Source organism: Lepidochelys kempii, chromosome 6, assembly GCF_965140265.1.
Source record: "Lepidochelys kempii isolate rLepKem1 chromosome 6, rLepKem1.hap2, whole genome shotgun sequence".
Classification (NCBI taxonomy): domain Eukaryota; kingdom Metazoa; phylum Chordata; order Testudines; family Cheloniidae; genus Lepidochelys; species Lepidochelys kempii.
Genome location: NC_133261.1, coordinates 128137680 through 128154721, shown reverse-complemented (window position 1 = coordinate 128154721; position 17042 = coordinate 128137680). Strand labels below are relative to the sequence as shown.

At 43.4% G+C, this 17042-nt stretch overlaps 1 protein-coding gene across 4 annotated transcripts in view; it reads right to left on the bottom strand.

Moving 5' to 3' along the window:
* Positions 1-17042, bottom strand: part of MAP4K5 (mitogen-activated protein kinase kinase kinase kinase 5) — an 89421-nt gene that overhangs the window by 54416 nt on the left and 17963 nt on the right. For 3 of the 4 annotated variants that reach the window (XM_073350194.1, XM_073350196.1, XM_073350197.1), the window contains exon 3: positions 8110-8167. The exons of the other annotated variant lie outside the window; for it this stretch is intronic. In XM_073350194.1, the coding sequence (XP_073206295.1) occupies positions 8110-8167 (58 nt within the window). The remainder of the gene's footprint in view (positions 1-8109; positions 8168-17042) is intronic. 4 annotated transcript variants of the gene reach the window in all.

The following is a 17042-nucleotide window of genomic DNA, read 5'->3' as shown; positions in this document are numbered from 1 at the left end:
GCCCCTAAAACTGCAATTCAAGTTCTGGGTGTGTCGTAAGCGAAGAATGATCTATCATGTCAAATTGCATAGTGATCTTGTTTAGTGAAATGATATCTACCAGGATTAGAATGGGACCAGACTAAGAGTCAGCATTTGAATCCAAGTGTCAGAAGTGAAAGGCTACAGGGCCAACACCAGACCACTTCATAGCTCATGAAGCTTTTAAAAAAAAACAAAAAAAACCCACCAACCTAACATGGTCACACACTACGGACCAGATTCTTAAGTACAGCGAGGTTGCACTCAGCACAAGGTGGTGGCAACAAACCTTAAAGTTAAAGGTAACAAAGTCATTTTCATACTCTTCCGATCTTAGGGACTGCCAGGGCCAGTTCAGCCACATGTTAAATTAAAGCAGTCTCAGGGTTGCTCCTACTTACACCATCTGGTAATGGCCCCCTAGGGACTGCTACACAGCCAGGGATTGCCAGAGTAGACAATGGTTGTTCCAACAATCTCTCCTCACCCTCTTTCAATCCCCAACATATTCCTTATTAAGGCAGCTTTCCAGCTCCTGCAAGAATGGGCCAAAGAGGCCAGAACAGTGGTTGAGGATCTGGCTGTAATAGTTCAACAGATATGATCAAATATTAAAAAAAAAGTGACTTCAGAACATGAATCACAAAGTGCAGAAACTAACATTGCAAACAAAACACCCTGTTCTGACTTTATGAAAGCCAAACTCCACACGTGTGTACAGTTATTTGCTATGGCAGTAAAATCTCCAAACTTCCAACTTCAATCAACATAGTACAAGATACATCAATAGTCCAACTTCAAATACAATAACTAGCTTCTTTTGCCCCAAACAGAATGTTTCTACAAGAAAAATAAAGACATCAGACCAATTCTCCCTAAACCAAATGAAAACCAGCAACTAGATACTTCAGTAAATTTGTAAAGGGGTCTATTTAGAGCATTACAAACATAAGTCAAATATTCCCAGTGTTTTTATTTAATGGTACAGCAGTATTTGCAATGTAGATTCCCATTAATTTCAAAAGTAATTTTTACTGTATTTTCCTAAAGAGAAGGCTCCGCAGAGAAGAATTATACTGACAAATAATTGTCCTTCTGCATCTGCTATTCCATCAGTTCATCTGCTAAACCCATACAAGGAAGTGGCTTTTGTGTTTCACATAATTTTGGCTTTTGCACAGGTCTCCTGAAAATACTGAGTACAGTGAGAATTAGTTTCTGAAATTGAGCTGGCTCTCAAGTTATGTGAAGCATTTGAACTCAGTGAATATTGGGAAATGTCACTAGCGTGCCAGAATGTTTTTGGCTAAATGCTCTCCAGAGTCTGTGCCAAAAGAAGTGAAAAACACTGTCTAGTCCAATTTTATTAGTACGGTCTAAGTAATGGGTAGCTGAGCTAGCACATTGCACAGACGGTCAAACAAATTCAGGACTGAAGCCTTCTAAACGGGGGGATGAAGGCGGGAGTTAGTTTCCTTTGTTTAGAGGAAGGGGACAAGCCAGGTGGAAGAAGAGATTTAACAATTTTGCAACTTTAGTTTTACTTCCAAGTTTCTTTTGCCTGCTAATCCAATTACCACCGTTAGATTGGTAATGGGAACAAAACACAAACCATTCCCATCCTAAAATTAAGCAGTTTCTTTCTCTGGGTCGTCTTCTCTATGGGTCCCATACCCCAGTGAGAATTTCTCAGCTACCACCTGATTTTGGGCAGCCTTTTTTCACCTCTGATTCAGTGCACATGGCTGGAAGTTAAAGCTAGACAAATTCAGACTGGAAATAAGGCATACATTTAACTGGGAGAGTAATTAACTTTTGGAACAATTTACACAGGGTCGTGGTGGATTCTCCATTGTTAACAATTTTTCAATCAAAATTGGACGTTTTTCTAAAAGATCTGCTTGGGAAGTTCTCTGTCCTGTGTGATACATGAGGTCAGATTAGATGATCACAGTGGTCCCTTGTGGCCCTAGATTCTATGAATATATAAATCACTTGCTCCATCATTCTTTCTTTTCCTCATTTGCTTCCTTCCTCTTCTCTGAGGTCCCCTATTATGCTGACCATCCCTCTCAGCTGAAAAGGACCATACAGAACTCAAAGTTAGCCAAGCTCCTTCATTTCTCTAGTGTCAGCAACATTCAGAATTTTTAACAGCACATTATCAATCTCATCTCTAGCTGTGTCCTCCGGGCTAAATGCAAAGACTTAGCCCCCTACCTCAACCACCAAATGTTCCATTCTGCCTACTTAGATACTCAAATGTCTTCAACGCTGTACTGAAGATACCATATTTGCTACACTCTGGGTTTGGGTTGAAAGGAGTTGTGTTCTCTGCAAGAGCTCCAAAATTAATTGGAAGAGTTTTTCGCATTGACCTGATGCCAGGGCTGACAGTACTACAGCCTGACTACTGTTTAATCTGAAACGCCCCTAATACATTGGACAAAATCCATTCAAAACTTTCAAAATAAGTAAAAACTTTATATAAATACAAAATCTCCCCCAAAGCCAATGCAGAGATTTTTAATAAGATGAGTGTGATATGTTGAGACAGCCACGTCTACCTGAAAGAATGTGAGCTGCTGCATTCTAAATAGACTGCATCATTGAGGCCATGTGAGCAAACACTTCATAGAATAAAGAAATACTGTAATCCAGCCTTAAAAATAATACCCCCACAAGGTCTTCACCAGCAGTCTGTGCAAGCACCTCCTAAGAAGGAACTCATGCTAGCAATGGTTTGTAATCATAGAATCATAGAATATCAGGGTTGGAAGGGACCCCAGAAGGTCATCTAGTCCAACCCCCTGCTCGAAGCAGGACCAGTTCCCAGTTAAATCATCCCAGCCAGGGCTTTGTCAAGCCTGACCTTAAAAACCTCTAAGGAAGGAGATTCTACCACCTCCCTAGGTAACGCATTCCAGTGTTTCACCACCCTCTTAGTGAAAAAGTTTTTCCTAATATCCAATCTAAACCTCCCCCACTGCAACTTGAGACCATTACTCCTCGTTCTGTCATCTACCATTGAGAACAGTCTAGAGCCATCCTCTTTGGAACCTCCTTTCCGGTAGTTGAAAGCAGCTATCAAATCCCCCCTCATTCTTCTCTTCTGCAGGCTAAACAATCCCAGCTCCCTCAGCCTCTCCTCATAACTCATGTGTTCCAGACCCGGAATCATTTTTGTTGCCCTTCGCTGGACTCTCTCCAATTTATCCACATCCTTCTTGAAGTGTGGGGCCCAAAACTGGACACAGTACTCCAGATGAGGCCTCACCAATGTCGAATAGAGGGGAACGATCACGTCCCTCAATCTGCTCGCTCTGCCCCTACTTATACATCCCAAAATGCCATTGGCCTTCTTGGCAACAAGGGCACACTGCTGACTCATATCCAGCTTCTCGTCCACTGTCACCCTTAGGTCCTTTTCCGCAGAACTGCTGCCTAGCCATTCGGTCCCTAGTCTGTAGCGGTGCATTGGATTCTTCCATCCTAAGTGCAGGACCCTGCACTTATCCTTATTGAACCTCATCAGATTTCTTTTGGCCCAATCCTCCAATTTGTCTAGGTCCTTCTGTATCCTATCCCTCCCCTCCAGCTTATCTACCACTCCTCCCAGTTTAGTATCATCCGCAAATTTGCTGAGAGTGCAATCCACACCATCCTCCAGATCATTTATGAAGATATTGAACAAAACCGGCCCCAGGACCGACCCTTGGGGCACTCCACTTGATACCGGCTGCCAACTAGACATGGAGCCATTGATCACTACCCGTTGAGCCCGACAATCTAGCCACCTTTCTACCCACCTTATAGTGCATTCATCCAGCCCATACTTCCTTAACTTGCTGACAAGAATACTGTGGGAGACCGTGTCAAAAGCTTTGCTAAAGTCTAGAAACAATACATCCACTGCTTTCCCTTCATCCACAGAACCAGTAATCTCATCGTAAAAGGCGATTAGATTAGTCAGGCATGACCTTCCCTTGGTGAATCCATGCTGGCTGTTCCTGATTACTTTCCTCTCATGCAAGTGCTTCAGGATTGATTCTTTGAGGACCTGCTCCATGATTTTTCCAGGGACTGAGGTGAGGCTGACTGGCCTGTAGTTCCCAGGATCCTCCTTCTTCCCTTTTTTAAAGATTGGCACTACATTAGCCTTTTTCCAGTCATCCGGGACTTCCCCCGTTCGCCACGAGTTTTCAAAGATAATGGCCAATGGCTCTGCAATCACAGCCGCCAATTCCTTCAGCACTCTCGGATGCAACTCGTCCGGCCCCATGGACTTGTGCACGTCCAGCTTTTCTAAATAGTCCCTAACCACCTCTATCTCCACAGAGGGCTGGCCATCTCTTCCCCATTTTGTGATGCCCAGCGCAGCAGTCTGGGAGCTGACTAAAAAAACTCATCTAAAAAACTTGAATAGAAGTCACTTGCCTGAGGCAAGTCAGGCTAGCAGTACAGTGAAATTTACAAAGCTATAATCACCATTGCTAATTACAGTAGTATTGTAAGCAGCAGTGAAATGGGTCACCTGGTTGTATGTTTCACTCTGCTACTCAAAGTGAAGTGCACAGGCAGGGACAATCCCTAGCTTCTGAAGGTTCTTTCCCTCCCCACACCTCCCTCTAACAACAGAGGATTAAGTCCCTGCCTCACAGCTTTCCAAGCAGCACATAAAAACATACAACCATCTGGTCTATTTCATTTGGATCAGGAGCAGAAACCTAAGGGCTCAAGGGGGACAGTTTTACTGCATTCATAGTAGGCTGAATCCACCCCTCTCTTCTCCATAAAAAACATTGCCCTGCCTTCTACTAGCGCTACATTGATGATACCATCATCATCTGGACCATGGAACAGAAGCCCTTGAGGAATTCCACCATGATTTCAACAATTTCCATCCCACCATCAACCTCAGCCTGGACCAGTCCACACAAGACATCCACTCCCTGGACACTACAGTCCTAATAAGCACATAAACAATGGTCACATAAACACCACCCTATACCGGAAACTAAAAGTCGCAATATTACACCAAAAAAACCTTCAAAAACAGACTCCAACGAGAGACTGCTGAACTGGAATTAATTTGCAAACTGGACACCATTACATTAGGCTTGAATAAAGACTGGGAGTGGATGTGTCATTACACAAAGTAAAACTATTTCCCCATGTTTATTTTTCCCCCCTACTGTTCCTCACACGTTCTTATCAACTGCTGGAAACGGCCCATCTTGATCATCACTACAAAAGGTTTTTTTTCTCTCTTGCTGGTATTAGCTCACCTTAACTGATCACTCTCATTACAGTGTACATGGTAACACCCATTATTTCATGTTCTCTGTGTATATAAAATCGTCCTACTGTATTTTCCACTGCATGCATCCGATGAAGTGGGCTGTAGCCCACGAAAGCTTATGCTCAAACAAATTTGTTAGTCTCTAAGGTGCCACAAGTCCTCCTGTTCTTTTTGCGGATACAGACTAACACGGCTGTTACTCTGAAATTTGGCCTTTAACTCTCTCACTACAGGCTGGCAGTACCTGTTGGGCCTCATCTGCCAATCCACAGGCCTTGTGTTTGAAAGCAGAACCTGTTCTCTGCAGTAAGTGTGACGCCCCCAGCTGAGGTTACGATTTAGGGTACATCAGCAGAGGGTGTCGGAAGAAAGATTTACTGCCTCTTGATGTATTATCTAAAAGAAAACGTGGGTGGATAAAGCTGACCAGAATCTATGTATAAACTAACGTTGACTCTGTTTTCCTCTCCTTTAACATCACATAATTAGAAAGAGCCCTAGCTGCATTTTACATGTGTAAACAAGAACTTCCTATTTTGCCAATGAACAATTGCGAGTAGCAGCACATAACTGGAGGCCCCAACTGAGGTCAAGCCTCCATTGTGCTGGGCACTGTATAGACACAAAGTATGAGACCGTCCCTATGCCAAAGAGCTTACAGTTTGAACAGAGAAATCAGCAAGAGTTGAGAGGACAAGAGGCACAGAAAGGTGAAGTGACTTGTTCAAGGTGACACAGCAAGACAGAAACAAAACTGGGAAAAGGACCCAGGTCTCCTGGGTCCCAGTTCTCTACCTCTCCAATATCTAAGCAGGTAATTAGCTCTAGTTTGGGATAAATGGGCTCCGAGAGTGCGACTACTAGAATTAAGGTGTTTATGTAAAACGATGCAGGGGCTGAGTCAGAGCCACAGCCATTAGAATAGAGTTCTAATCATCCAAACCTAGTCAGACATGCGCTGGGCTGCATTTGCAGAAGACTCAGACCTTAAGGTCAGAAGGACATAAAGAACGGCCATACTGGATCAGACCAAAGGTCCAGCTATCCCAGTATCCTGTCTTCCAACAGCGGCCAATGCCAGGTGTTTCACAGGGAATCAACAGAAAATCATCAAGTGATCCATCCCGTTGCCCATTCCCAGCTTCTGGCAAACAGTGGCTACAGATACCATCCCTACCCATCCTAGCTAATAGCCATTGATGGATCTATCCTCCATGAATTTATCTAGTTCTTTTTTAAACGCTGTTATAGTCTTGGCCTTCACAACAACCTCTGGCAAGGAGTTCCACAGGTTGACTGTGCGTTGTGTGAACAAATGCCATCTTGACCATCTAGCCTGACCTTCAAGAAGGCCTTATTGATTTTTAAGATGGGTTCTGCAGACAAATACATTTTAATTTCTAGATATCCATTGCTCACAACTTGTGGGTACCTTGCAGTTAAAAAAAAAAAAAATCCAGGAAACAAACATAAAATCCACATCTTACTCACTAGCACGAGCATGTGCTCTCTCTCTCTGTGTCACACACACACACACTCACTCCCCGGCTCCCTCCCATCACCCCTCTAAAGTCTGTACTCCTTCCCTGAAGGCCACAAAAACACTTTGGTGTAAGGGAACAGCACATTGCAGAGTTGCAGCTTTCAGCAAAGAAGGTCCTGCATCCCACACAAAACATGGGGCAAGAGATCAGGCTGAGCAAGTTGTAGAGTGACAAACACAGAAAGGATACGTGGAAGATAATTATAAGGAGGGATTTGAAAATGAAGAGGGGAGCAAAAAGTGGGATATTAACACTGCGCACTCAGAGGTGATACAGATTACATTTTGGGAGAGGAGTTGGAATTCTCTCACACTCCAGGAACAGGTTAATTGTCTCATCCCAATTTCCATTGTGGACACCCTTCCTGATTTCACCTCTCCTTGCAGGACTTCAAGGTCAGTCTTCAGATCAACAGGTATCCTGGGCAATGACTTATCTTCTCCTGCACCGGGATAGGGTGGTGATAGGAGAAAATCTACAGCGCTCTCATCAGCCCAGGATAGAAAAATGGCAGCACATTAACATGCAGGGGTGAGAGAGACGGTCTTTCCTAACACAGCTAGATGGGTATTAGCCAATTCCCTCAATCTGAACTTGCACTCCCCCTTACCTCTCCGCTCTCACACAATGACTCACACAGACCATGGGAACCGAGGAGGCTGCAATCAAAGGAACTGGGACAGGAAGTCATCGCTGCCCAGAAAAGCATCCCTAGCAGGAAGCTTGGTGGAGGTGAGGGACAAGAGGGAAAGGACAAGAGAGATGGAAGGCAGCAACACTGCCTGTTCCTCTCTGCCTCTCCCATAGAGTATTTGTGGGGGGGAGGGGGGGTTGTGCCTGCAGGAGAGGTTTGAACACTAGCTCTGTAAACAGACATTAATGTACAGGCTATTCTGTAACAATTTATGGGGGGGAGGGGAGAAATGCCTCTTGCCTTTAAACTAATAAAACAAACCATACCGTTATAAATTAATAGCTGATAGATAAAACAGACAAGAAAGAAGGAGAAACAACAAAAAGGAAATAACCAAAGGTAATTGTGTACCATGCTTTAAATAATTCTGCAGCGTTTCCTGAAACCAAACCACTGAAACTACTGCAACCACCATTTTTTCAGCGAATGGTAATAAAATGCAAATGCCCTATTACTGCTGTGTGAACACAAATATACAGGGGAAATGGCAGTGTTTAGTGACAGAGTACGTGCCTCCCAACAGTACTGGGAAAGAATGCAAAACTTACCTGGCTCTAACTTGATAATTTTTACAGCAGCCAACTCTCCTGTATGAAGATTTCTGGCCTAAAATAAGAAAGTTAAGACATATTTAATCATAATGCAAGGGCATCGGACATAGCCTTATAAACAATGGCCTTTTATGTAGTGAGGCCTTGTATTATAGTACAGCACAATGCAATTAATTGCAAGCCCTCTGGGGCAGAGATTGGCTGTTTCTATGGTTGTACAGCTCCAAGCACAATGGGCCCTAATTCTGGCAGGGGTCTTGGGGTGCCACCAGTGTGCTAACATTTACCCTAATCAAGCTCAGAAAAATACAGTTAGTATTACTGCAACTGGTGTCTCTACACATTCATGCTTGTGGGATGTACTCCTCCGGGCTGCTGCGGTAGAACCCTTCGGGAGCCTGTCTGGACGGCACCAGCAGCCTCTTGCAGCACCAGTCGGTCAGAGGTGAGGTTATAAAGGACTGCGCAGTCCCCACTCCCTCATTTCCTACCACTAACCCCCAGAGCGTTGTGTAAGCAGAACTCATACGAAGAGGGGAAGGTAGATGAGCAGTGAGACTATGCAGAGGCAACATTCTTAAAATAGCCACCATTTCTCATAAGTAACCTTAATCTTCACTCCACGGCAGCCTCTGCGTTGTCCTGCTTGTGTGAGTCTAGCCAGCAGTTCAGCCCTCAGGGAAGGTAGGCTGATGAGTTCTAACTAATCATGGATCACAGAACTGCTCTCTCATAGTATAAGATCAAGATGCCAAAGTTAAGAGAGTAGTGCTGCACAAATATGTGATTAGAACCCCAGTGATTAGCCTTGCAGATTTCTATGATGGAAACATTTCACAGGGATTTCATGTTATCTCAGCTCCAGTAAAGTGAGCACTAAGTCACGCAGGTGCTGTCACCCTCGCTAAGGTACATTATTTTTGACGTACAGCCTAATTCACTTAGGCAGGTGCTGAATGGAAGTGGCATCTCCCTTCCACCGATCATCCAAAGGTTACAAGAAATCTATTCCTAATTGTTTTATCCCCATCCAAAATAGAAACACACATTTCTCTGGGCACCTTGGATATGGAGTGAGGTTACAGGAGGAATCTGGGAAATAAACCACTTGAGATAGATGAAATTCGGACACTGCTTTTAGCAAGAACTCAGGATGAGGATACAGAGCAAGTTCATCCCCCTGGAATGAGGAGAAAGGAGGCTCAACCCTTGAAGCACACAACGCACTCCTCCCCCAGATTAGTAATGCTGATTTTAACACTAGGAGGAATAAGGAGCAGTAGCCCAAGAACTCTAAAGCTGAATCCCTCATCTTTGTCAGCACCAAGTCAAGGTTCCATGTCACGACAGATCCTCTAACCTTCAGAAGACAACAACCAGCCCTTTCAAAATCCGGAGGTTGTCAGGCAACTGGAGGTCGCAGAACCATCCACTGCAAGTGACATGCTGAGATGGCAGACAGGTGCAGCTCGACTGAAGACAAGACGACGCTGAGCGAATAGCCCAAACGAGAAGATATGGAGGCGGAACATAGATTGTTATCCACTGCCCACAGAGGAAAACTTTCTCCACTTCTGAGAGTAACCTTTCACATTGACTGGCTTTCTAGAGCGCAGGAGAATCACTTTGCACTTCTACAGAGTGAATCAGCGCAGAAGTAGTCTGTGTCGAAGCCAAGAGGTAGAGTGACTTGGTCAGAATACAGGATAAGGGTCTTCCTGACATTGCAGGCCTGACAATACCATTAGGAAATATGGAGATTCTCATTAGAGACCAAGGACAGATTCACTCACACTGTGACTCATGAAGCGCTTACTGGTGTCCCCAGAGATATGGCTGATCACATAGTGTTGGCTTTTCCCTCTTTGCTTCCAGCTGTTCAATTGCATTTTTTAGAAGTTGAAACATATAACACACTATAGCCTTTCCCGATTCTACTTTTCCATGTAAGCAATAGCTGCCATTGCTACAGGGATGTTATGCAAATGTCAAGTAGATAGGATGCAGTCTGCCAACCTTCTTTGGCATTCTGAAAATACCTGGCACTGATTCACAGCTTTTAAGACCAAAAGGATCATTGTGATAATCTAGTCTGACCTCCAGCATAACACAGACCACAGAACTTCCCTGAATTAATCCCTGCTCAAATCCAATAGCTGTGGTTGAACCAAAGCAGATCTTTTAGAAAATCATCCAATATGGATTTAAAAAATTTTCAGTGATAGAGAATCCACCACAACCCTTGGAGTAAGTTGTTCCAAATGGTTAAATTACCCTCACTGTTCAAAATTTGCACTTTATTTCTAGTCTGAATTTGTCTAGCTTCAGCTTCCGGTCATTGGACTTTTTTATACCTTTGTGTGCTAGAATAATAATAGCGGGCTTGTCAGATTTCTGTTAAATTACATAGATTGAGCTCCTTGAATCTCTCATTATAAAGGTATGTCTTCCAGTCACTTCTCTGAATCCTCTCTAATTTTTCACCCTCATTCTGGAATTGCGGACATCAGACCTGGACACAATATTTCAGTAATGGTTGCATCAGTGCCAAATACAGAGGCAATATACTCACCCTACTGCTACTTGAGATTTCCTCTTATACATCCAAGGATGGCATTAGCCCTTTTGACTTCAACGTCATACTGGGAGCTCATGTTCAGCCAATTATCTACCATGCCCCACCCCGGCCTTTTTCAGAGTCTCTTCTTCCCAGGATAGAGTCCCCCAGCCTGTAAGGAAGGCCTGCATCTTTGTTCCTAGACGTACAATCTGACACGTGGCCATACTGAACTGTATATTATTTGCTTATGCCCTGCTTACCAAGCAATCCAGATTGCTCTATATCATGACCTGTCTTCTCCATTATTTACCACTCCCCCAATCTTTGGGCCATCTGCAAACTTTCAGTAATAATTTTACTTTCTTCCACATCATTTATAAAAATATTAAAAAGCACAGGGCCAAGAATCAAACTCTGCAGAAACCCACTAGATGATTTCGTGTTTACAACTGCATCTTGAGACCTATCAACTGTTAACAAGTTTTTGAACGATTTAATATGTTACATATTGACTTTGTATTGTTCTATCTTCTTAAGCAAAATGTTGTGAGGTACCAAGTCAAACACCTTGCAGAAGTCTAAGTATATTACATCAACACTATTACCATTATCAAACAAAAGTGTAATCTTCACAAAAAGATATCCAGTTGGACAAGATCAAAAATAAACTACTTGCCCCCCGGCCCCCCGTGGGTCTGTCTATTCATTTGTTGTCTCTTGTCTTGTACTTAGATTGTAAGCTCTTTGAGGGCAAGGACAGTCTCTTTGTTCTGTGTTTGTACAGCACCTAGCATAAGGGAGTCTTGATCCATGACTGGTTTCATCAGGAATCATAACATTCAAAAACCAGTAGGAGAACACTTCAATCTCTCTGGTCACTCAACAACAGATCTAAAAGTGGCAATTCTTCAACAAAAAAAACTTCAAAAACAGACTCCAATGTGAAGCTGCAGAACTGGAATTAATTTGCAAACTGGATACCATCACATTAGGCCCGAATAGAGACTGGGAGTGGTTGGGTCATTACAAAACCTAAACTTAATTTCCCCAATACTAATTTCTCCCTACTGTTACTCACACCTTCTTGTCAACTGTCTGTAATGGGCCACTCTCTTAGCACTTCAAAAGTTATTTTTCCTCCTTTGGTATCCTGCTGTTAATTGATTTAACTCGTTAGACTGACCTCAGACTTGGTAAAGCAACCCCCAAACCTTTCACATATTTATACCTGCTCCTGTATTTTCACTCCATTCATCCAATGAAGAGGGTTCTAGCCAACAAAAGCTTATGCCCAAATAAATTTGTTAGTCTCTAAAGTGCCACATGGACCCTCGTTTTTTTTTATCTATGACTGGGGCTTGGCTCTAGGGTGCTATGATAATACAAATACATTTCCATAAACCCTATCCTGTCTGACATTATATTACCCTTTTAATTCTTTATACTTGAGTCCCATATCAGCTGTTCCATTATTTTGCTCATGATTTAAGTCACACTGAACAGGGCTATAATTATATAGGTTGTCCATTTTACCCTTTTTAAAATACTGTAACAACATTCTTCCAGTCCTCTGGAACTTCTGCAGTATTCCAAGATTTACTGAGAATCAACATTAACAGTCCAGAGAGCTCCTCCACAGATCTTTTAAAATTCTTGAATGCAAGTTATCCAGACCTGCTGATTTTTAATGTCTAACTTTAATAGCTGCTGTTTAACCTTCTCATCAGTTACTGTTGAAATGGAAAGTATTTAATGATCCTTTGTTTATATTATTTACCTTTTTCACAAATACCGCACAGAAATATTTATTGAACATTCCTGCATTATTGACAGTTCTACCATTTCCATCAAGAACTGGGCTAGTATCACTATTAGGACTCCTTTTTGTTCCCAATATACTTAAAAGAACCCTATTCTTTATTGTCCTTGACTCCGCTGGCCATCTCCTTGTGTCCTTTTGCATCCCTTACCAATGTTCTACAGTTTCTGATGAAAAGTCTTTTAAGTTCATTTAAAAGCTGAAGTCAGCCTTAGCACATCTATGCTGATGCCTTGGTTCTTGGGTCTTCAATGCTTCTGCTTGGTAGCAGTCACAGATTTCAGAACTACAAGCATGATAATCTGGTAGCAAGTTCCCAACTTGCCCAGCTTTGAAGCCCAAGGCAGCCTACTCAATCCCTTCACAGGTTTCAGAGTAACAGCCGTGTTAGTCTGTATTCGCAAAAAGAAAAGGAGTACTTGTGGCACCTTAGAGACTAACCAATTTATTTGAGCATGAGCTTTCGTGAGCTCATGCTCAAATAAACTGGTTAGTCTCTAAGGTGCCACAAGTACTCCTTTTCTTTTTGTGAATCCCTTCACAGAGGCAGAACAACAAAATGGCAGATGAAATTCAACGTTGATAAATGCAAAGTAATGCACACTAGAAAAAATAATCCCAACTATATATACAAAATGATGGGGTCTAAATTAGCTGTTACCATTCAAAGAAGATTTTGGAGTCATCATGGATAGTTCTCTGAAAACAACTGCTCATTATGCAATGGCAGTCAAAAAAAAAAACTAACAAAGTTAGGAATCATTAGGAAAAGGATACAGAAGATAGAAAATGTCATGATATCACTATATAAATCCATGGTATGCCCACACCTCTTGGTCATCCCATCTCAAAAAAGATACATTAGAATTGGTAAATATAAAGAGAAGAGCAACACAAATGATGAGGTTTATGGAACAGCTTCCACAGGAGGAGAGAGTAAAAAGGCTAGGACTGTTCAGCTTAGAAAAGACGATGAAGGAGGAATACAACAGAGGTCTATAAAATCATGAATAGTGTGGAGAAAGTAAATAAGGAAGTGTTATTTACCCCTTCACATAACACAAGAACCAGGGGTCACCACTTAAATTAACAGGCAGCTGGTTTAAAACATAAGGAAGTACTTGTTCACCCAACATGTGGAACTCGCTGTCAGAGATGATGCGAAGGCAACACTATAACAGGGTTCAAAAGAGAATGAGGTAAGTTCATGGAGGATAGGTCCATTAGTGGCTATTAGCCAAGATGGTAGGGGGGCAAATCCATGCTCTGGGTGTCCCTACACCTCCGACTGCCAAAAGCTGGGACTGGATGACAGGGGATGGATCACTCGCTAATTGCCCTGATCTCTTCATTCCCTCCGAAGGATCTGGCACTGGCTGCTGTCAGAAGACAGGATACTGGGCTAGATGGACCATTGGTCTGAATTAACATGACCATTCTTATGATGCTGAGCTGATGCCAGATCCAGAGACTTGGCTCATAAGGCCTTTGCTGTGAAGAAGACATTGAGCCTCCACTCCGCTTGCTGTTGGTACAGGCCCAAGTCACAATTACATCCAGGCAGCAATCCAGGGAATGTGGTTCCCGCAGGCAAAACAAACAGCGAGTGTGTGATTCAACCTAAGGGAACATGAAGGAGTATGATGCATACCACTTAAACCTGACCTTAACCAGATCCTTACAAAGTGGATCTGCCATAGCTAACTGATCTCTGGATCACTAGAAATATTTAGCGTGCTATGGCACAATTTAGCTGAACTATTAAGATCAAGTGTAGTATCTGTTCTTACCAGTTTAATATCTGATACGTCCTCTATCTGACACACACCAAAAGTCAGTCTGTGCACAGAGAGCGACAGGCCCTACATCTGCAGCTAGCCACCCAAAGGAAGAAACTGGAGTTACGTAGGCCTTTTCAACCCTCTGCTCCAAACATCCAGTGCCTGCCGGTAGCTTGTGCAGTACTAACCAGTACTGTCCTTCTAGAAGGGCCCCTTGGCTCAGCAACACAAATGGGAATACACCAAGGACATCAAAGAACCACCAGTTTTCTTTTTTACGGCTGTATCTACACTGCTACTTTCAGCGCTAAAATTTTAGTTGCTCAGGAGAGCAAAAAAACACCCCCGAGTGACAAAAGTTTTAGCCTGAAAAGCACCAGTATAAACAGCACTTTCTCGCCGGGAGCGCACCACTCATTCGGGGTGGTGGTGTTTTGTTTTTTAAATCGCTGGGAGAGCTGACCCCCAGCAATAAGGTGTGTCTACACTGCCCACATCACAGCGTGGCCATGCTGTAATGTGAGCAGTGTGGACATACTCTTAGTAGCAGTGATTTCAGAGTTGCCCTGTGACCCAGCAGTGGGACAACATGCTACCAGGTACAGAAATCCATTTACGCAGCTTTTCTAATACTTGAGAAGAAACCGAGAATCATGCTAAAGCGTGTGATGACTTTTGTAATGTAGACCAATTGTGACCACAGCCAGGCTTAGGATATAAACACAGGGAAAGGACATACTTTCCCATTTATCACTGAAACTGTAGCTATGCCCCCCCAATATAATTCTCAAGGCACAAGGTACTGTTCCACATAGGTTGTTTGTGGTTTTATTTTGTGGTGTTCCATATTACCCACCCAAATTACAAGATTTTCACTGTGGCTTGAAAAGCATTCCTCGGATTGGCATTAAAAAGCTGTCAGAGGATACTGGAAATCGCAGACATGATAATTCCATGTAGGACATTACCTGGTCACTCCCCTCAAGCCCCACACATGGAAAAATATATTATGGGTGGGGCTCTCAGGCCACCCAACTATCAGAAATAAATGCGGAAAAGATGATTTCAGAACCAGTTACGTATACAGCACAGCAGGTGTACGTAGTGCCTTACAAATAAAATGAGACAATCCCAGCACAGATGAATTTACAATCTAAATTACTGAGCTATGGGAGTGGACAAAATCAGGAAGAAAATGGGGGGAAGTAATTCACTTGCTGAACATCACAGCTACAGCTGCTATAGTCTTTATGTTCCTCGTTTTTCTGTTCCACCATCTTCAACACTGCGAGGAGAGGAAATGAGGAAGATCCAGGTGTCAATCTCCCATCCTCTGCTGTGGCAACAACTTCCATGTGGAGATCCCATCTGAAAAACCCTGGCCTCCAACCAACTCACCATTTTTGATCTCCAACTTTCGATCAACTGCCCCACTCACCAGAATGGCCGCTTGCTTGATCTGTTCTTCGCTCAATATTGCTCCTTCCACAAGATCTCAGTTTCCAAGTTCTTTCTCTCTGACCTCTACTACTCACCTCCTTTGCCCCTTTCACAACCTTTAATCTGTTAATTCTAATGACTTTTTTTTTTGCCAGTCCAAATCTCCACCCGGCTCTCTTCGACGCAGACTATCCCTCGAGTCTCTCCAAGATGCACCTTTGATCTCCTCCATCCTCTGTCACCAACATGTAGGTTTCTCATCTGCTCTCCACTTCTAACCTCCCCCACCTCCTCATCCTGCTTACCCCCACTCTCACCATTTAAAACCCTTCACACTCTTTGGGCTCTTTGCCCTGACAAAACAGGCATGGCCTCAGGTGCGTTACCTAGCCTCATAAAGCAGCCCCTCAACTTCATTTCCCCCTCCATCTTTTACTCTTCACCTCCAAACTCACAGAATACGCCATCTACAACCACTGCCTTGAGCACCTCACCTGCTCAATCCTGGAGCCTCACCACTCCAATGAAAGCATCTCCTCTTGATCAAAGAGCAAGTCCTTTATTCCATCCTCATCAGCCTCTGCTCTGCTGCTTTTGACACTCTTGACAGAACCCACTTTCTCAACATCCTCTTGTCCCTTGGCTTCCATTACTGTCCCCTCACTGGTTCTCCTCTTACCTCTGTCCACCCCTCCAGGGCCTCCCTTTTTATAGGTAGCGGTCCTCTCCTCTCAACTTCTGTAGGGGTTCATCAGGAATCCACCCTCAGCCCCTTACTCTTTTCCAGGTAATCACAGCCCTCCCATAGCTTCACCTATCATTCCATGCCAATGACTCACAAATCTATCTTTCCACCCCAGCTCGTCTTCCTCTATCTATTCCCACATTACAGCCTGTCGTCGCACATCTCCGCAAGGTCAACTTGACATGTTGAAAAGACATCTGGGTCACTCTAAATCCAGGAAAACAACTTCCTTCCGCGTATGCAGGAAGTACACGTACTTGTGCCAAATCAGAGTACATTCAGTACTCTAGCAGTGATCAGGTTAAAACAAAAACTGTAAACATATTACAAGGCATTGAGCAAAAAAAACGAAAAAACCCCCAAAAAAACCCAGAATGCGGAGACAAGTCTGTGGCTCTGGATATTTTCTTATGAAGAGGACGGGTATGTACGTGGAGAGTGTTCATGGACTGGGCATGGAGGCCTACGGGATCTTGAAAATTTAGAGTCCTCGCTCATCTCTCTGAAGTAAAGCTGCTGTGCTTTGTGGGAAGCTGTGGGAAACAATTGCTGCAAGCTGGCACCAACCCCATGGCCTTCTATGGG